Source organism: Castor canadensis, chromosome 5 (genome assembly GCF_047511655.1).
Source record: "Castor canadensis chromosome 5, mCasCan1.hap1v2, whole genome shotgun sequence".
NCBI lineage: Eukaryota > Metazoa > Chordata > Mammalia > Rodentia > Castoridae > Castor > Castor canadensis.
Window position 1 is genome coordinate 141,212,586 of NC_133390.1, and position 22,141 is coordinate 141,234,726.

The following is a 22,141-nucleotide window of genomic DNA, read 5'->3' on the forward strand; positions in this document are numbered from 1 at the left end:
GTTCACCTTTCAATTAGAACATTAGGGAAAATGACTCTCAATTACTCAGAAGAGCTTGGTCTACTTAGAGCACTAACGAAGAGTTGAGTATGTCCAATGGTTTTCTGTGTTTGTTCTCAAGTCCTAGTCTGATCTGCAGGTGGGGTATGCTGTTTCTCGTTTGACTCTGCATAGGCTGGTTAAAATAGTGCCTGAGCACCAACACCCTGTATTCACTTCTTCCCGCCTACCAGAGTCATTCATTGTGTGAAAAGCCACTTGAAATGGAAATCGAAGAGGAAAAAAAAAAAGCTTTTGGAAAGTAGGCACTAACAATGCTCACAGTGGCATGAAATTTCCTGAAGGCAGTTCTTACCAGGGCTAAGGAAAAGCTCTTTCGGGCACTGTGACTTTAATGATACCATAAAAATAACAAGGCATTAAACAAGCCTCAGCCTTAATAAACTGGAAGAGGGAGAATGGGGGAAAATATTCAAATTCCCCTAATCCACTGAATGGCACATTCAGTCAATGTAAATCCATTACTCAAGGTTTTTTAATAACCCTGAAGTTTCACCTACATTCTAAAAGGAAGTGTGAAATAGGCAAATGACTACTATTCTCAGATCGCCCTAGAAAATATTGCTGTAGTCATTGCCATTTGGGGTCAGAAAATTGGGTGGAAAGGGGATGGAATGGATGAAAGTCTGAATTCTGACTACAAATATAAATGGGTCTTTACAATCTCCAACAAGGGGCTTAATATTGCCTATGTAGGAAGACCAGGAAATTTCACAGATTGGGTAAGAAAGCACAAATCATGAAATTTAGGGCCAGAGGAATGGTCCTTAGGAGTCATTTGGTCTAATCCCTCAATTTTGTTGTAGGAATAGAGAGCCAAGAGATGAAATGACTTCCCTAAGACAACAGAATGACTTCATGGGACAGAGAGGTCTAGGGCTGGGAATTTCTGCTCTCTCCTTCAGTTCTTAGAACAATGATACAAGTTTGCAGGGCTGACTGACATAGTGGAGTCATAGTTGTAACAATCCTGAAGATGTAAAATGAAATACAAGTATAAGTGATGCCTCCACTTCTTCAATTCTCAATTTCGAAGGAAACAAATGGCTTTACTTACCTATAGGGAAAAACTCACTCATTTTCTTTTTGTAGATTTTGAAGTCAACTTCTAGGAAAACACAGAAGATGATCCGATCCACCTAGAGGCAAATGATAAACACTCAAGATGAAAGAAAATATGGCAAGTATTTATCTAAAACATGGCCTTAGAACAAACAAAAGCAATGGAAACCCCTCATGCAGTTTTGACACTCTATAATGATAACTGTATCACAGCAATGCATGAGGCTCCAGGCTGTATGTGTGAGTGTGCATGTGATGGGGGGAGGGGGAAGTTCTTTATATAAATAAACCCATGGGCTTTTTGGTGGAAAGATATTATATAAATCAAATAAAACTAATAGATGACAATAGCCACTTTGCAGCAAGCTATAAATAAGAGCTGAGATTCTGACAGGATACCTAGACTTTATGTTCTATAAAATAGCCACAAGAGAAGTATACAGTAGAATGACAATAAAGTATGTCAGTAAACAAAGAGCTCTTTGTCCTACTCCTGTTAAACAAAGATATTTATCAAACCCGTTAGTATTTAAACATGGCCTAAAAGCTTTCATGGAATTTAATTTGCATGAAGTCACTTGCTTTTCGTCTAGCATACCCAGAAATACAACAGAAATAATATATCATTATTTGAAAGTAACACAAGGTCAATGTAACGTTTAATTTGGTAGATATTGTAGAGTAGGCAAACGTCACCTCAAAACTAAAATGTGTGCACAGTGCTTTTTGCTTCTTTTGAGAGAACTTCTACATGTAAGGAGTTTCTTTGAAATATTCAGAGAGCAATGTGGTAAACAGAGACTTGAGATGGAGTATTCATAATAGTTCATCTATATTTGATAGTAAATCAGTGACTCAATTTTGTGTCCTGAAAATAAATAGTCCTTTAGTTTTTAACAATGCAAAAAATCATTCAAAATCATTCACTCTATTAAATTGTAACTGACAAACTGAACAAAACGTCCAGTAAGGCATTTCTCATGGAAGCAGAAAAAGGAGGTAGAATGTGCACACAGCCGAAAGAACCTAAATGGATATCACTCACCTAGCCTTCCTGTCTTCTATCTTGTAGGATATACATCCTACAACCAAGAATGACAGTTCCCAGTAAGACACAGGGCCAGCAGAGGCAACACATGGTGGCTTAGTCACAAGGAATCAGAGAGGTCGCCTGATGCAAACCCAGATGTGTGACTTCTTAATCCCTGCATGAGTATTCACCTAAGCAGGGTGAACTGGCTCCTGGAAGTTGCTGACTTCCATGCTGCAATAAACAAAGATCATGCAGCCCCAAAATTGTTTTTCACAGAATGCATTATAAGAGAAACTACCTGGTGTTCAATAATAGAAAGACTGGGACACAAATAACCATTCTTCCTTTTTCCTGTTTTTGCCTTTGAGTCTGATGTCTAGTCCCATTTTCATATCATTAACATTTCCTACATATGAAAAACTGTCTCCATCAACTCATTCTCCAGGCAAATTAAGTTTAGTTGCATAAGTTGTTAACTGTGCAATAACGAATGTGCTTGTTCATTTCCCTTATGGCATGTTCATGGTCTGTGGCTAAGCTCAAAGTCATAATGTTGCATGATAGAAAAGAGTTGCCAAAGAGCATAGACTCTATGATGTCATTTCTACAAAATTTTAAAACATAAAGATAGAACAGTACTATTAAAATAATTAATTGATAGAACATTAGGCTGAGGTGGCTCCATAAACTTGAGTTCCCACTAAGCAAATCAAGTGTGAACTTAAGCTTAACCAATCATAAACTGCCACCTGATCTCTAAGTAGGGACTTTTCCCTGGAATGATTCAAATAAGGCTCCTGCTCCTTCCTTCCTTCCTTCCTTCCTTTTCCTTCTTTCCTTCCTTCTCCTTCTCTCCTCCTCCTCCTCCTTTTTTTCTCTCTCTCCCTTTGCCTTTCTCTTTGTTGTTTTGAGTTAGAGTCCTAAAGCCCAGACTGGCCTGGAACTTTCTATATTTACAAGACTGACCTCAAACTCGTGATCTTTCTGCCTCTATTCCCCTAATGCTGGGATTACATGTGTGAACTATCATACCTGGCTCAGATATTCTTTGCATCTATGTTCAGTCTACAAAAGCCTCCTCGTGCCCCTTCTGTGGAACCCAGAACTGCTTGAAGTCTGGAACTGCCTAATGCATGAACTAATTCATTAACTAATGAGTCTAATTCATGAACTGCCTAATGCAAAAACTCTAAAATTTCAATGTGCCTCAGTTTATGTTTTATTAGTGCTAACATATGAAAGTACATGAATGAATGGCATATGTACTTTTAAGATAATGATGGTTGGAGGGAGGTAAAGGATGAGATAGGTAGGGATTTGACTGAACAGCTATTATTTAGAAAAAAGGATATTTGAGAAAATATGGCAAATGAATAGTAGCTATTAACTCTAGCTATTGCTGGCATATGGATATACGGTGGTAGGTATATTGATACATTATTTTATGTGTTTGAAATACTTCACAATTAAATTTCCTAAAATTGATAATAACATTCTTCTCATCCTTAATATCTTCCCTTAGACACTACTTTCCACTTGTAATGAGCTACTTGGAAACCATGATTATACTCACTTTTCTACCTATGGTTGTTGAGTTTTTTCCCCTCTGGCTTCAAATGTCAAGGTATTTTTAAAATCACCTAACTGATAAAAATCAAAAGCAAGAAATTTGACTTAATGAAAATCTAAGAAGACCAAGCTGGGCAATTTTATTTCTACCCATTTCCCTCTATATTTAAGAACAATTAATTCTGTGATGTTTTTATCATTCATATTCACTCATTCATATTCCTTGAATGAGTGTGGGGGGGCAGAAAGTGTGCATGTGTGTGTTTGTGGAGAATAGCAGTACTATTCTCTGCTACTAAGTGTACTTTTAAACAACCTAGAGTCCATATCCAGATGTTTTTGAATATTATGAGGAAGTATAATCTACCTTTAGCACATTAGGCTCTGTTACTATGGAAATAATTCGGATCCAAAATTCAGCAGCCCAATTTATTTTCACCAAGATAAAATGGATGATGAAGCACTTTAATTTTAAAAGAATTGAATGGCCCAGCTTCCTGTCCTTAACCTTAGGCATAACACTAAAGATATCTTGGGAGCTAATTGAATCTAAGAATTACCCTCATTCACCAGTAGTTATTAAGTATGTATATGCATATGTATTTATATATTTGCATATATATACATTCTCTGGGGTGTTGGATAAGAGCTCATTAAGTTGATAAACTCTGTATTTGGGTGCTGATCATTCTTTAACTTACAGCAATCCTTACAATAAAATAATGATACTTCTCTCATTGAGAGGTAGGATCTAAACTTCCTTTTCTTGAATCTGGAAGGCCTATGACTGTGGTTGAAATGAAGAAGACATTCTAAATCATAAAAGACAATACAGATTCTTCCTGGTCCTCTGGGGATGCTCATTCTTGTGTGCAATCATCATGCAATGAAGAAGCAGCAAGGCCATGTGGAGAATCTGTCCTTGCAAGAGCCCTAGCTGCGGGGGAATAGATGCAGCTCTAGGCATTTGAGTCACCCCAGCTGGTACTGCCACATGAAATAGAGATGAAACATTCTTGCTAAATGCTGTTAATGAATTCATGAGCAAAGACATAGAATTATCTAACTATAAATCTTCTTTCCTTCCAGCTTCGTCCTAGAACCACTTTTTGGAGTCTTGTTCTTTTCAGATGTATAGTAGTTGAATCCTGTTGGAAAGCTCAGATTGAATGGGTCAAGTCAGTAGAAGCCACCTTGGGGTGACAAGAATAACACAGAAAGTCTGGTTGCAACATGGCTGAGAGACTGGAAATCTGGTGTCTGCAAAGGAAGAAGGGCCCAGGTGATCCAGGGTCCTGGATAAATTTCATGAGAACTATAAGAATGGTTTACTACTAAGACCCAGGAGGATGGTTTCAATATTTTGTAATATTTTTTCTTTCTGAAGCCATAGGACAATTTTGTAAAATGATGGTTCTTGAGAGACTATTCGTTTATTCATCAGTTACTAAATGAGCACCTCCACCTTGTTGTGCGTAGTCTATATACCATTTTCTTCCTAGGAAGCATGAATCTACAAGTTGAGTATTTTTCCCCAGGCCTCTCAAAATAATTAATGACAAAAGCTCAGGTGTCTTAACTTCACACCCAACATTCTTTCTGTGATCTCACAGAGACCCATATGATTGAGTTTCTCGCCCTATTACTAGCTCTGTGAAATTGAATGGGCTCTTATCTCTAAGGGACCCAGTTTTCAATACCCACATAATGAAAGGATTGAATTATGTTGGCTCTATGGTTTGTTTCTTCTCCATAACTCTGCTATAGGCTATCTTTGCAGCAAATTTGCACTATGGCAACCGGGAGCTACATTTATCTGCGCAGTTCTGGGTGAAGGTTGTGTACAGAGAAATTTCCATGAGATTTGTAGGGCAGAAGTGCAGATACAGCCAAAACACCAGAGAGTTGTTCTAAAGTTCTGTTGTGCACATTGTAATCCATCACCTTGGTATTGGGGTAGCAGCCAGCTGCTGGGCTTCTCCAGATTCTGCTGGGCTCTGCCTCAGTAGAATCTGAGAATTTGAGACTTGGGCAATGCACATATGTACTTCTGTAGGTAGGACACTGGTTCCTGCTGCCAGGCATTGCAGCTTTGAGGTCTGATACAATGGGAGACAGACACACATGCTAGGGTGTCCATGTGGGTTCGAGTTTTTGTCATGGCTTCCACACTGTCCTTATTCTCTCCCATTTTGAATTCAGCTTTTTTCATGAACACTTGCTCTTGTCCACCTGCCCTGCTGACCTACTCCAGACCCTGTTCACTTGTCTTCCATAGACTTCTACACTAGTTATATTTCATGGGCCCTGATAAGGAACTTTTTGTTGTTCTGAAACCATCCCTTCTGGACATTTACTTTCCCACTGTCTCCTATAACTGTATGAAATCTAGCCCACTTCACTGGACTTATTCCACTTCACTCATAGAGTTCTGCTTCAGTGATTAAACCTGAACTGATATGCTCTTGACATCAGTTCACTGAGTAGCATGTAGAAGAAAAACTCAGTGAAGCACAAAAAATACCAATGTTCCTTTTTAGAGGTACATAGCTTGTCAAAGCTACTTAAATTCTAATTGCTTTCTTCAAAATGAAGTTTGTTAGTCTTAGTCCATTTCTCAGTGAACTTCCTAAAGTGTGTGTTCATTCTTCTGTACTTAATTTCACATATTTAAAATGACTGACTTATTTTTTCTGTACTGGGAATTGAACCTAGGAACTCGCACATGCTAAGCAAGCATGTTACCACTTGATCCATGCACCCCAGCCCTTTTGTTTACATTTTGTTTTTGAGATAGGGTCTTGATTACTTTGTCTGGGCTGGCCTTGAACTTCTGGTCCTCCTGCTTCTGCCTCTCAAGAGGAGTATATACCCACCACCATGCCCAACTAGAATGACCGACTTTTCAATGGAAAATTTGTCAAGAAACTCCTATTGATCCCCAGTCTAATACATCATACCAAATAATATAGAAGGCAACATTAGTATTTTCTAGAGTTCACTACTTGACCCTAGCCTTCCTCATACCCTAAACTAGAATCTTGTGAAGAATCACAAATGCATAGCAGAGATCCTCATGCATAATAGGAATTCTGAAAATACTTGTAGCATATATGGCCAAACAAGTAGACTGGACTAAAATGTAGGTATGTGCCAGATACTTTTTCAAAGTGTTTATATTTGCCAGAAAGCCTATGAACATAAGTGTAGAGGAGCCTGGATGCTTTCACAAAGTGGAAAAGCACTACATAAAGGACATGAATTATTCATGTCACCAACTGTGACATTATGTTGAGTATAATAGCTCGACAGCTTAGTTCTGATGTTTTCATACAGGGCGCTTTTTAGTTTAAAATAGTGACAGTGATACCTTATAAACCAGCATTTAGTAAAGGCACAAAGATCTGTCAAATGAAAAGACAATATAAAGTATTGCTAAAGATTAGGTGCAACCACTTCAGAAGGTTATTAGACTGTTATCTATTAAATTAGCTGAATATACATAAACCCTATGATCTAGCAATGGTATTCTTAGGTAGAATCCCATAAAAACATACACATTTGTTCACCAAAAGCTTCATATGAGAATGTTAATAGCTGTGCTATCTGAAAGTATCTTCAAATTGGAAGCTACTTAAATGCCCATAAATGGTATAATGAATAAGTAAATTAATGTATTCATACAGTGAAATATTACAAAACAATGAGAATGAAAAAGCCTACAACTACTAATAATAATACAGCTAAATTTCACAAACATAATGTTGCATAGAAGAATCCAGAAAAAAAGAATATGCTGGATAAGTCCATTCTTATGAAGTTCAAAACATTATAGAAATGGACAAAATCACCTGTGGTTATCAGAAGTTAGTGTAGCAATTACTCCAAGGTAAGGGTTGCTGAAAGCCAACTTAAAGGAACGCCTAGCATCTTGGTTTTTGATCTAGATGTTGGTTCCGTGGATGTGTTCAGTTTGTACAAATTTATCAAGCTGTGCATTCAGGAACTATATGTATGTTACACTTCAATGAGAATTTTTTAAAGGTTGAAAGTCTTATGTTACAGTTGTCTCAGTCAACAATCAAAAATCTATTTTCATTGACTTAGAGGTCAAAAAAGTCCTTTAAAGGCTGACCTTCCGAAGGCAATCTCTCCATATATTTCCACTGATGCCAACTGCAGCTCACCCATCAAGGCATAAAAGGAGTAAAGATATATTTCTTTCACCAACATAATCCTTAATCCACAGTGGGGGGTTTTTATGTCCCATAAACATGATGACATAAGTTCTATTAATCTTTTTCAGCATCACATCCACTGCCCCTGAAGAGGGTTACAGAGTAAAGCAGGTTTGTGATATCTGCAGTTGACCTCCATTTTTCACATTACCAGTCATAGGGCAGCTGACACAGCCAAGATTATCATGTGTTCAGCAATACTGGGAGAATGAATGGTTTCTGATGAATGTAATTTGCTTCCCCAATGACAAATATTCAGAGATCTGTTGTGCATGCAAAAACTGCCATAACTATGGACTGATGGAAGGCTATCCTGTGTAAATACATTCTGATGGACAGCTAGAATGAAATCCCAGGCTTCCTGAAAGAGAAACCAACAGCCTCTCCTGTATAGGCTTAGATGTGGGGTACAGCTCATAAAGTAGTGGTTTCTGGTAATAAGTGAATTAAATGTAAGGGTTTAAGTATTAAATTTGTACAAAGGTTTTGAGAGGGTGGAGGGCCAGGACAGGTGAAGCTTCCTTGGTGCTGAGTAAGTCAAGGATAAATAAAATTGTAAAGGGGTGAGGTCATTGCTGATTAGCTGAGGTATAAGAACAAGAAGTTGCAATACCTGAAATTTAGTTCCTCCTCTTGAAAGGAATATGAGGTCTCAGCGGGCCCCAACCCCCTTGTTGGAGAAACCAGTACCAAACATCCCATGTAGATAAGATAAGCAATGCGGCAGGGCTCAGTTAGGGCATATAGAATGTGAGGAATACAAGATGTGAGATACGAGCAAGATGTGAGATACGAGCAAGATGTGAGGTACGAGCAAGATGTGAAGTACGTGCAGGATGTGCTCTGCCTGCTTGTCTAATGTTGATAACAAAAATATGCACGCCACTGCAGTCTATATAAGATTTCCCCCTAAGAGGCTCAGGGTCTTGCTTTCCTAACCGGTCCTGCGTGTCCGTGTGGGAGCTCGACCCTGGCTAGCCAGTCCAATAAACTCTGCTTTGTTGATTGCATTCACGCCTGGCTCTCTGTCTCTCGGGGGAATAGGATTCCGGGTCCTAACATTTGGAGGTCCCACCGAGATTTCATTTTCTCGAGAGACAGAACCTGCCTGCGAGAAAGCAGGGGCGATCCCAAGTCCTAGGCGTTGGGAGGGGATCCCAGACCCTCATTTGGAGGAACTTGAGTGTTCCATTTGGGCCGCGGCGGGGATTCGGCCAATCCCCAGGGAGATTCATTCTGGGAATCTTGCAAGGGGGACCACAGGGTCCTATTGGGAGAGGCTTTCCTCTCATTTGGGCTCGAGCATTTTAGGAACCCTGGCGCCAGGTGAAGAACTAATTGAGCTAGTCGACCGACCACCCGTCAAGTGGACGCCTTTCGGCCTGATATCCCAGTTGGATGGTGAGGAGGTTGAATGGGGTGCGCACCAGTGTGAGAGAAGGACCGGTCCGAGCGAGTGCTGGAGAGTGTTGTGTGTGTGTGGAATTATTGTTGCCTTTACCCTTTTTGTTCTATCTCTCTTGGTGTTTGAGTCTCCTTCCACAATGGGACAGGGACAAACAACCCCAAAGTCTCTGATCCTTTCTCACTTTCCAGAAGTTAAAGAGAGGGCCTTAAATGCGGGTCTGGTCATCAAGAAAGGTAAGTTCGACACCTTTTGTTCTGCAGAGTGGCCCACCTTTGGAGTCGGGTGGCCCATTCAAGGTTCCCTCTCCCTAGACCTGATCACTAAGGTTAAAGCAGTCATTTTTCAGCCAGACAATCGAGGCCATCCAGACCAAGTTCCTTACATTTTGGTTTGGGAGGATCTGGTGAGGAACCCTCCCCCTTGGTTAACAGTTTTTCTGACCCACCCCTCCAGTTCGGCCCCCGGGGCTAAAACCCCAGTCACGCCCGCCTTGGTCATAAAGGAGGAGGAAAAACTTCCTCTTCCCACCTTGACCGGTCCTCAAATTAGGGCATCTCCTTCACCATCTCCGGTCTTACCAGAGAGTTCCCCCCTTTACCCATCCCTCGCAGGGGCAGAGGAAGATCGGCCGCCTCCATACGTGACTCCCCCTGGCCAAGCCAGTGCCCCGGAGGAGGAAATTTCCTCATCCTCCTCAACAGGACTGGCAGCAGGAGGAGGAATGGGTCGAAGACTTCGCCCCCGAGGGATCCGGGAAAGGGAGGGGGAAGACGGGCCCCCCTCATCAACACAGGGGGAGGAAACTGTCCCTACACTTCCAGTCCGGATGGTGGGCCAAGGGGGACCGGGAGGAGGGCAACAGTTTCAGTACTGGCCCTTCTCCTCCAGTGATCTATATAACTGGAGGACGCAGAACCCGCCCTTTTCTGAAGACCCCAAGTGTCTCATAGATCTCCTGGAGTCCATCATGCATACACACCGCCCCACTTGGGATGACTGTCATCAGCTGCTCAATACTCTTTTTACGACGGAGGAACGAGAGCGCATCCTCAACGAAGCGAGGAAGAACGTCTTGGGGGATAATGGGAGACCCACAACTCTCCAACCGGCCATAGACGAGGCTTTTCCCCTACGCCGCCCTGATTGGGATTTTGGGACCGCAGAAGGTAGGGAGCGTCTTCGGATCTACCGCCAGACTCTTATGGCCGGTCTCCGAGCGGCCGCTAGAAGGCCCACCAATTTTGCAAAAGTAAAAGCAGTCATTCAAGGGGAAAACGAAAGCCCAGCCGGTTTCTTAGAGCGCCTCCATGAGGCATACCGTCAGTACACCCCGATTGACCCTGAGGCGGACCTCCACCGGTCTGCTGTGGTACTCTCATTCATTAATCAGGCAGCCCCAGACATTAGGAGAAAACTCAATAAACAGGAAAACTTAGGGGAGATGACTATAAGGGAAATGCTACAGGTAGCAGAAAAGGTCTTTACCGCTAGGGAAACTCCAGAAGAAAGGGAGGAAAGACAGAGAAAGGAAGACAGGGAAGCCCAGGAGAAATTGAGAAAGGAGGACCGGGAGTTCCAGGCTAAGGAAAACCGAAAGCAACAGAGAGAAATGGCTCGTATTTTCCTAGCGGGTGTCCGGGACCAACCCAGAGGAGGGGGCCACGCCAGGACCCCGGATAAGGAACACTGTTTTTACTGTAAGGAAACGGGGCATTGGAAGAGAGAATGTCCTAAGTTAAAGGGAAGAAGAGGGTTTGGAAGGAGACCGGGGGAAAACAGGGAAAGGGAACGAGCAGTAGAGCAGGCCAGAGTCCTACTAGCCGGAGAAGAGGACTGAAGGAGACGGGGCTCAGATCCCCTCCCTGAGTCCTGGGTAACAATGCATGTGGAGGGGAAGCCGATGGGGTTCATGGTGGATACCGGCGCCCAATATTCGGTTTTAAACAAGGCACATGGACCTTTGAACAAGGCACGAACAAGTGTTGTTCAGGGGGCCACCGGTACGCAGTTATGTACATGGACTACCAAAAGAAAGGTGAACTTAGGAAAACACCAGGTCACACACTCCTTCTTGGTCGTCCCTGAGAGCCCCGCTCCCCTGCTCGGACGGGACCTACTCACCAAAATAGGGGCCCATATCCATTTTGAACCAGATGGAATAATTGTGACTGATCGAGAAGGGAGCCCGATTCATGTCTTGTCCCTATCATTGGCTGACGAGCATCGTCTGTTTGAGAGTCAACAGGAACCAGGAGGGGACATGACTCATTGGGTAAAAAGATTTCCCACGGCCTGGGCAGAGACTGCGGGAACCGGCCTCGCCAAACACCTCCCGCCCGTAGTTATACAATTGAAGGCTTCTGCTCTCCCCATTCGGGTGAAACAGTATCCTATGCCTGAGGAGGCCCGAAGAGGCATAGCCCCTCATATCCACAGGCTAATAAAGGAAGGAGTACTGCGACCTTGTCAGTCTGCCTGGAATACTCCTCTGCTCCCCGTCCGAAAGCCGGGAAGCGGGGACTATAGGCCTGTGCAAGACCTACGAAAGGTAAACGAGCGGACGGAGGACATTCATCCCACCGTTCCGAATCCCTATACCTTGCTCAGCCACCTACCCCCCTCGCAAGTATGGTATACAACCCTTGATTTGAAAGATGCTTTCTTCAGCATTCCATTGTCAGAAATTAGTCAGCCGCTATTTGCTTTCGAATGGCAAGAAGATGGGGGCCAATCCGGACAGCTCACTTGGACCAGACTGCCGCAAGGATTTAAAAACTCTCCCACCCTGTTTAATGAGGCCCTGAGCCAGGACCTGGAACCTTTTCGTCGGAGCCACCCACGAGTCACTCTATTACAGTATGTTGATGACTTACTGTTAGCGGCAGAAACCCGAGAGGAGTGCATCAAGGCTACTGAACACCTGCTAACGGAATTAGGTGAGCTGGGGTATCGGGCAAGTGCCAAGAAAACTCACATCTGTAAAAGGTCAGTGACGTATTTGGGTTATCGGATTGCAGATGGGGCAAGGTGGCTGACTGATGCCATGAAACAGACTATTCTGGCTATCCCATCCCCGACATCCACTAGGGGGGTGAGAGAATTCCTGGGCTCCGCGGGGTTCTGTAGACTCTGGATTCCAGGATTTGCGGAAATAGCCAGACCCCTATATGAGGCCACCAAAGAAGCTCCAGATTGGAGTTGGGGAGAGAGAGAACAACAGGCCTTTGATCAGCTAAAAGACGCTCTTTTGCAGGCCCCTGCCTTAGCCTTGCCAGATCCTACAAGACCATTCACTCTGTTTGTAGATGAGAAAAAGGGGGTAGCCAAAGGAGTCTTGACCCAACAGCTAGGTCCCTGGAAGAGACCAGTGGCATACTTTTCCAAGAAATTAGACGCAGTAGCGGCAGGATGGCCCCCCTGCCTCCGCATCATAGCGGCCATTGCCGTGCTGGTGAGAGAAGCCGATAAACTAACCTTTGGACAGGCCCTCTGGGTAACAGCCCCTCACCCGGTGGAGGGAATCCTTAAACAACCCCCTGGGAAATGGATGACGAATGCCAGGCTCACCCATTACCAGGGGCTCTTGTTGGATTCCCCTCGGATCACATTCACAGATCCCGTAATCCTGAACCCTGCCACCTTGTTGCCTAACCCGGAACTGCAGACACCTGTCCATAACTGCAAAGAATTCCTCTCCGAAGTTACACAGGTACGGGCTGACCTAAAGGATACCCCCCTGTCCGGCTGCAAATTAAACTGGTACACGGATGGAAGCAGTTTTTTCCAAGATGGAGCCCGAAGGGCAGGGGCAGCTGTAGTCGACCAAGAAGGAAATACGGTATGGAGCAGCGCCCTCCCACCCGGAACATCAGCCCAAAAAGCGGAATTAATTGCCTTGGCAGAGGCCCTGGAGAGGGCAAAAGGAAAGCGAGTCAATATCTACACCGATAGCCGCTATGCTTTCGGTACCATCCATGTCCATGGGGCCATCTATCGCGAAAGAGGATTCCGCACAGCAGAAGGAAAACATCTAAAGAACCTAGCCGAAGTCCAGCGTCTATTAATGGCAGTGGAAAAACCGAAGGCAGTGGCAGTGATGTATGTCCCAGGCCACCAGTCTGCCAAGACGCCGGAAGCTGTCGGTAACAACAGAGCAGATCAAGAAGCAAAGAGAGTAGCAATGGTGAGTCCTCCCATGGAGACAGGGCAACCTTCCACGGTTGCGGCGATAGACGTGCCGGTCCCAGAGCTCCCTCCGCTACCCCCCCGACCAGAGTACTCCACAGAGGATTTCACTTGGATGAGAGCCCACTCCCCCTTTAGAGAAGGGGAAGATGGATGGAAAAGTGACTTGGAAGGCAAGTTAATTCTGCCTGAAAAACTCGGACGATTCCTGTTGGCTAACTTACATAAGTCCACCCATTTGGGGCGGAGAAAATTACTAGACTTGTTGACATCTGCGCAGCTCCGATTTCCGAACCAGACCATAGCAGTCCGCCAAATTGTGGAAGATTGTGCCAGCTGCACAATCATGAAACCAGGACGAAGGGAGGGGCACCATACAGGTACTCGGGAACGGGGGAGGGCTCCTGGAAGAAGTTGGGAAGTGGATTTTACTGAGGTAAAACCGGGAAAGTTTGGGTACAAATATTTGCTGGTATTCATAGATACCTTTTCAGGCTGGGTGGAGGCTTTTCCTACAAAGAAGGAGACGAGTCAGGTAGTGGCAAAGGCTTTGCTAGAGGAAATCATACCCAGATATGGGGTGCCCGAGGCAATTGGGTCAGATAACGGTCCGGCTTTTGTTAGTAAGGTCCTGCAGGGACTAGCCCAGACTATGGGGGCCAATTGGAAGCTACATTGTGAATATAACCCCCAGAGCTCAGGGCAAGTAGAAAGGATGAATAGGACACTAAAGGAGACTTTAGCCAAATTGGCCCTGGAGACTGGCGGTGATTGGGTGACACTCCTTCCCTTGGCCATCTTCCGAGTCCGGAACTCCCCCTATGTCCATGGGCTAACTCCCTTTGAGATCCTGTATGGGGCTCCACCCCCCATCATTCAGAGGACCTTAAGCCCAGAACTAGGTGATCTGGCCCCAAATTACCTGACCATGTTGCAGGCTTTAGCTAAAGTGCAACAACGGATTTGGCCCTTAATTCAAGCATACCACGCTGTTAAGAGGGACCCGGCTCCGGAACATGGCATAGTCCCGGGTGACATGGTATGGGTTAAAAGGCATCAGTCCAAAACCCTAGAGCCTAGATGGAAAGGACCTTATGTTGTACTGTTTACTACCCCTACCGCCCTCAAGGTTGATGGCATCGGACCTTGGATCCACCACTCCCACGTGCGTCGAGCCAATCATCAAAAACAAGAAGGGGTCAAGGAGTGGACTGTACGGCGGCACCCAGACAACCCATTAAAGCTAAAGCTTTTGTGGCCCCGGGAACATGCAGAGCCTTCAGGAGCAGCCACGGATGGGGTGGCTGATCGCTCTGATCTTGCTCAATGCCCAGAGCGGGAGCCTCGCAGAAACCAACCCTCACCAGCCCTATAAGCAAACCTGGATACTCACCGATGGGGAGACTCATACCACCCTCAACGAGACTACTCGCACTGCCCCCATAGGAACTTGGTGGCCGGAGCTTCAGTTCTGCTTCAGAGACATCAATCCTGCCTACAAGTCTACTGCCCCGGAGTCAGCCCGACGTTATGGGTTTTATGCCTGCCCCGGCCACAAAAAGAACCAGGAATGTGGGGGGATACAATACTCCTTCTGTAGGTCATGGGCATGTGTCACATCCAATGATAGTGAATGGAAATGGGGGATATCAAAATCAGACCTAGTCAAATTTGCCTTTGTAAATGGGATATTATGGGGGCACAGAATTCCAATACCCACCCATAAATGCCAGCCCACGGATCTAGATAGAATCAAGGTCACTTTCACTGAAACTGGCAAGAAGGACACCCCTGGGTGGATACAAGGTAAGGTATGGGGACTTGTATTTTATAAATATGGTGGACATGCTGGCTCGACCATAGTGGTCAGATTAAAAATTGAGCCCATAGGGCCACCGTCCACAGCAGTAGGCCCCAATAAGGTACTTAGGTCGCCCAATGTAAAGCCATCTCCCCAACCTTCCACAACTCACCACCTTCCCTCAACCATAGCTCGGGCTAATGTTACAACTCCAAGACCATCAGAAACCAGCCCTCCCCTGGTGAGGCCCAGTCTCATGACCGCATCTAAAGACCCCCTCTGGGAGCTAGTGGGTTCTGCCTTCCTGACGTTAAACCACACCAACCCTAACATGACTAACTCCTGTTGGTTATGTTATGATGTGAGGCCCCCATTCTATGAGGCAATAGGGCTAAACACCACTCACGATACCTCATCTGAGGAAAACCCTACTCAATGTTCCTGGGGAGACCGTAAGAGAGGTCTGACCATACAGCAGGTAAACGGCCAAGGAACCTGCTTAGGAAAAGTGCCAAAGAACAGACGGGACTTATGTACTGTTATTAACGCCAGTTCTACCTGGGGAAATGCTATTAAATGGGTAATTCCAAAGGACAATGGGTGGTGGCTATGCTCGCGGTCCGGACTCACCCCATGCCTATCAACTAAGGTGTTTAACAGCTCTAAAGAATTCTGTGTTATAGTGGTTGTGCTGCCCCGCATCCTCTATCATTCGGAGGAAAGTCTATATTCATACTGGAATATAGGAACAGGTGAGAGAAAGAAGAGAGAGCCTATTTCTACACTAACCATTGCTACCCTACTTAGCCTAGGGGTGGCTGGGGCAGGGACCGGCATAGCCTCCCTGGCTACTCAACATAAAGGGATGTCTTCGCTGCGCGCAGCCATAGACGAAGATATAGAGAGAATAGAAACCTCCATTAGCCACCTAGAAAAATCCCTCACTTCTCTGTCTGAGGTAGTACTTCAAAACCGACGAGGTCTGGACTTGTTGTTCCTCCAAAAAGGGGGACTATGCGTTGCTCTAGGGGAAGAATGTTGTTTTTACGCTGACCATACCGGAGTTGTTCGTGACTCCATGTCTAAACTCCGAAAGAGCCTGGAACAAAGAAAACGAGAAAAAGAGGCAGGGGAAAGCTGGTTCGAGTCTTGGTTTAACCAGTCCCCATGGTTGGCTACCCTTTTATCTGCACTGGCAGGGCCAATAATAATCATCCTACTGTTTGTTACCATAGGACCCTGGATTCTAAACCGACTTATGACTTTTGTCAAAAGTCGAATTAATACTATCCAACTTCTGGTCCTCCGCCAACAATATCAGGCTCTTCATCCTCTTGAGGATGATTCCTCAATTTAGGCCATAAGAAAGGGGGGAATGAAAGGAATATGAGGTCTCAGCGGGCCCCAACCCCCTCGTTGGAGAAACCAGTACCAAACATCCCATGTAGATAAGATAAGCAATGCGGCAGGGCTCAGTTAGGGCATATAGAATGTGAGGAATGCAAGATGTGAGATACGAGCAAGATGTGAGATACGAGCAAGATGTGAGGTACGAGCAAGATGTGAAGTACGTGCAGGATGTGCTCTGCCTGCTTGTCTAATGTTGATAACAAAAATATGCACGCCACTGCAGTCTATATAAGATTTCCCCCTAAGAGGCTCAGGGTCTTGCTTTCCTAACCGGTCCTGCGTGTCCGTGTGGGAGCTCGACCCTGGCTAGCCAGTCCAATAAACTCTGCTTTGTTGATTGCATTCACGCCTGGCTCTCTGTCTCTCGGGGGAATAGGATTCCGGGTCCTAACACTCTCTCACCAAGAGAAGCAAAGGAGAGCAATCTATTCTCCCAGTGTATTAGTTTTCTATTGCAGCATAACAAATTACTGAAAATGTAGTGGTTTCAAACAACGATACTTAATTTTCTCACTGTCTCCAAGCATGTCATAAATCCAGGCCCAACCTAGTTGGGTCCTCTGCTCAGAGTTTCAAAGGCTGCAATGTAGGTGTCAGCTGCACTGCAACCCCCACCTGAGATTAGGTATTTTCCTCCAAGACTATTCTTCTCAGCTATTGGCAGGATTCTGTTCCTTGTAGTTATAGCACTGAGGTCCCCATTTTCTTGCTAGCTATTGACCAGAGACAGTTTTGAACCCCTAGAAGTCACCTGCAATTCTTCACTATAGTCATGGACATGGGTGCTTACTTTCTCCTGGGACAGCAAGAACATGTCTCCATGTCTTTCTTCATCTCTAATCTTTTTAAAGAGCCTACCTAATTAGATCAGGCCCACCAGGACCCTCTCCTTTTAATTAACCCAGTGGATTAAATACATTAAGTACATCTGTGAAAAATCTCTTTTCCTAATGTAGGAAATGACTGTGCCATCATATTCACAGGACCCACCCACACCCAAGAGAAGAAGCTGTACAAGATGTGATACCTAGGGGAGGCTCTCAGCATCTTAAAGACTGTCTTAAACTTTTTCCTCCCATATCACTTGTTTCCATTTAACCAGTTACCTTTGTTCCAAGTTGACCTTATCATTGACTAGCTCTGTGACTTCGAACAAATTATTTAACCTTTCCAAGCTTCAGTCTCCTCATCTCTAAAATGGAGATATCAATGTAGTGGGTTTAATAATCACCTATTTATTAGCTCACAGTTGTATAGGTCTAACAGCTGTCACACAGTATGACTGGGCTCTCCATTCAAGGTATCACTAGGCTGAAATAAAGGTATCAGATGAACTAGGCTGTTCTCTGGAGGCACTGTAGAGAAATCTGATTCTAAGCTCAGTTCTTTGCATTTGTAGGACTGGGTACCATTTCTATGCTTCCTGGCAGCTGTGGGGGGGTCACTTGCAGCTTGCAGAGACCCCCTGCATTTCTTGCCATGCATTTACCTCCATCTTCAAGCCAAAAAAATCATGTCACATCCTTCTTGGTGTTGAGTCTCTTGACTTTCTCTATATCTGACTCCTAAACCTGGATTTAAAAGATGCATGTGATGAGGTCAGGCCCATCTGGATAGATAATTTTTTTTTGTTTTAAGGTAAACTGATTTGAGAATTTATTTACATCTGCAAAATCACTTTGCAGCAGTGCCTAGATTGTGGCTTGGACGGCTGAGAGGTTTCTGTACACCAGGGGTCAGGAAATGGGAGATTATCATAGAATCCTGGATGCCATAGTTGGATATAATCATCACATGAAATATTTTACATAAAGTGCTTGGCAAAGGGCCTGGCATTTAGTAAGTACCCCATGAACATCAATTACTTGTTTGTTAAGATCCTATTCATCAGGAACCTAAAACACCTAGCACAGTGCTGGCATATACACATCAGTATTCACTTGAACAGTCCTTTTATTTCTTTGTTGTTGCTCTTTTTTAAAAATGTGCTTATTTTTGGTGCTAGTGTTTGAACTCAAGTTCTGTGCATACTAAGTCAATACTTTTCCACTAGCTGCAAAAGAGTCCCTGATCTTTAAAACTAGGTTAAGATGAGGTCCCAGACAGATGAAGGAACCAGGGGCTCTTCCTATGGTGAGAGGCATTTTGTCCTCAGTTTCTGAGGAATTCTATCATAAAAGAAACATTTTTTTTAAGTGGCCCATATGATACATAAACAGCTCTGTTTTTATCTGGCCATGTCAGCCAGTGGGAAAGAGGGTAACAGGTGAGTTGACAGTTAAGCTCTTATAATGGAAAGACTTCACAAGACTCTACAGAAGTCCCTCTTTGGTATTTTAATGTCCCTGCTAAGTGTCAACAAATATTGTTCTTATGCTTCTTGTTTACACTTGTGCCCATCAGCCCAGAAATTAGTATTTTAATCTTCAAATTACAGGGTGAGGAAATTTTTCTCTACACGTTCTCAGAGATATTTGGGTGAGTTGGAGAGCATTTATAATCCATAAGCTTTCAAAGGGCATTTTTGGCATTTTAAAATTGCTTCTCTGAGCATGCAAAGGATCCTTTATTTTGGGGGCTTTGTGCAAACCCAGTACATCTGTCATCACTCCATGGCAGCACATCTCAGAATCCTCCTGTTTTGTTTTGATAGATTGCTCTTTTTGACTTTTCTTCAACTCTTTAAGAAAAATGGCCATGTATCTAAAGAACCAAGAGTTATTTTGGTTTGAACTGGAGGCTCATTTGTACAAGTTAATTTCCAGGCCTGCCTCATATTGATCAAAATGGACACTCGTGCAAATGGCGTATCTGTCACGGTCCTTGAAGCTATTCCATTCCATATGTTTAGCATAGAACAGACACATGTACACAGGGCTAAGGACCTGCTGTTCCAAATTCTAGCATGGCAAGTACACCTACCTCACCCTTGTAACCAAAGAAATGCTCCTGGAAGATAATGGAGGGAAATGCCAGTCAAAGATGAAGAATAGGTTTCTTTTGTGCAACTGGAGAGGAGCTGTGGTGTGCTCTTCATACACTCCCTCCCTTCAGTGTACATCATTCATCTCCAACTTCTGCTGGAGAGACTGGCAGCTGACTGCCCTGAGGAACCACTCTCAGAGAATGCAAAGATATTACCTTACCCATGCTGACTTTCTCTCACTGAAGTCAGCCTGTGTCTAGTCAGCCTGTAGCAGGCACAGGTCTGGTCCTCTCCCTTCAATCTGACGCAACTCAGAAGCTCCCTCTGATATGGGTTGAATTTTGTCTTCCTTCCCCCAATTAATACCTTGAAGTCCCAACTCTCGGTACCATACAACATAAATTTGTATTTGAAAATAAGGCTTTTAAAGAGGTAATTAAGTTAAAATATGGTTGTTAGGGTTAGCCCTAATCGAATATGATTTTAGACTTCATAAGAAGAGAAAGTGTAGCTGGGCACTAGTGGCTCACACCTATAATCCTAGCTACTTGGGAGTCTGTGATTGGGAGGATTTTAGTTCAAGTCCAGTCAGATAGGGAGTTTGACAGTCTTTGACTATAATTCCAAGTTATATGGAAGACTGAGATCAGGAGAATCATGGTTCCAGGCCAGTCCAGGCAAAAATTTTTGCAAGACTCCATCTCAATGGACAAAAGCTGAGCATGTATGCACCTATCATCCTGGTGACGGTGGGAACTTCAAAATAGGAAGATTGAGGTCTAGCTGGCCTGAACAAAATAGTGACATCCTATTTGCAAAGTAACCAGAGCAAAAAGGAAAAGGGTTAGAGCCATGGCTCAAGTGGTAGAGTGCCTGCCTAGCTTGATGCAGCCTTAAGTTCAAGCCCCAATACTGCCAAAAGAAAAGAAGAGAAAATGTGGACAGAGAGAAGACTATGTGAAGACACAGAGATAAGTGGGCCATCTGCAAGCCAAAGAAAGAAGCCTTAGAAGAAACCAACCCTGCTGATACCTTCATGTTAGATCTAGTCTACAGAGCAATAAGAAAATTAACATCTATTGTTTAAGCCACCTATTCTAGGTACTTTATTATGGTAGCCCTGGCCAACAAATGCACTATCCTAGATCTCAAGCTCCTGGTGGGAATCCTTTGCTGTGATGGCATCACAGTTCAACTCTCCAACCTGTCTTCCCTTATGTTCCCTCTTCCTCCTCCAGGTATTGACAAAGAACGTCATTCAATGAAGCTCTTGCTCACAAATCTCCCTGTTAGACTACTTCACAGAAAAACTTGACCTATGATAACAACCCTCTGATTTTGGCAATCAGAATTATTTTCTTTCTATGCCCCCACTCTGCATCATTTCTGATATTGTGAATGGCAGCAGCCAATCACACATGAAGCCCTCCACTTGAGACCTGTCTAACCAGTGACTCTGCCACCTATTCATTGTTTAATAGTAATTGGAGCAACTAATTCCACCCTTGGATAACCAACTGTTAACAGGCTGGGATTCATTTTGTAAAAGAGCATTCGAAGCCAAAATAAAGTGTAAATTTGACCCAAACAAAATGACAATAGATATGTTGAGACACTCAAAAATGAGAAACATGTCTCTCACAGCAATTTGTGAGTAATATTTTGGGACTCCTGGGAAACTCAGTCCATGGTGGTTGCAATAAGAACCTTGAGGGTTGTCTTAGTTAACATGGTAGAAGATGCTTAGAGCAGAGACACATTTTTGCAGATGCATTCTAAGACTATGTATCCTAGATAAAAGTAATGAATTTCACTTTGATAAGAAGTAGATTGCTTAGCTGGTTTAATAATCCATGATAGGTAAATGGGTCCACCTGGTCTGGAGATGTGAAACACTGTGCCAGTTGATCCATAACCTCTCTGATCTTGGTGTGTGCAAACCAGACTATAGCCAAACATCTGCATTGTTCGTCTGAAGGCTTTATTAGGCTAGCAGCTCTAATTAAATAGTAAGCTGGGAGTTTGGGGAATTACATTACCTGTCACCCTAGCAACTTCAACCAAAAAGTTTAATGTTTAAATCCCCCTGCTCCATCTTTCTTAGATGGGAAATCTCAGCCTTCTCTAGTGGGACAAACTTAGTTTCCCAGGATGGTATACTTGACTTGCTTTGTGTTGGCCTTCTTCACCACCATAACACTCACAAATGATCTACCTGAACTCAAGTCCTCCTTGTATTAGGGTCAGCTTTTGGGAGAACCCAAATCAAGAAGAAAATTGATCAAATATCAATTTAATCTCTCAGCATCGAATCTACCAATGGTTAAGTTAACATAATTTAGCTTCTAACCCTGTTAAGGTACAAAACTTCTCCCTACATTTTGATAACACTGGCATGCTATATTCAGTACCCTCAAACTGAGAAGACAGGGCCAGAAATAGGCCTTTT

The 22,141-nt window shown here is 43.9% G+C and overlaps 2 protein-coding genes across 19 annotated transcripts in view; one reads left to right on the forward strand and one right to left on the reverse strand.

The window, feature by feature from the left end:
* LOC141423357 (uncharacterized) overlaps positions 1-11,227 on the forward strand; it is a 52,928-nt gene extending 41,701 nt beyond the window's left edge. For 9 of the 10 annotated variants that reach the window (XM_074074305.1, XM_074074304.1, XM_074074301.1 and 6 more), the window contains 2 exons: positions 1,153-1,240; positions 4,814-11,227. In XM_074074305.1, the coding sequence (XP_073930406.1) occupies positions 9,507-11,207 (1,701 nt within the window). In that variant the 5' untranslated portion in view covers positions 1,153-1,240; positions 4,814-9,506 and the 3' untranslated portion in view covers positions 11,208-11,227. Of the gene's footprint in view, positions 1-1,152; positions 1,241-2,804; positions 3,780-4,813 lie in introns of those variants that run through there. The other variant, XM_074074302.1, reaches the window with a different exon arrangement.
* Macrod2 (mono-ADP ribosylhydrolase 2) overlaps positions 1-22,141 on the reverse strand; it is a 2,131,419-nt gene that overhangs the window by 218,338 nt on the left and 1,890,940 nt on the right. For all 9 annotated transcript variants that reach the window (XM_074074308.1, XM_074074312.1, XM_074074314.1 and 6 more), the window contains one exon: positions 1,118-1,199. In XM_074074308.1, coding sequence (XP_073930409.1) covers positions 1,118-1,199 — 82 coding nt within the window. The remainder of the gene's footprint in view (positions 1-1,117; positions 1,200-22,141) is intronic.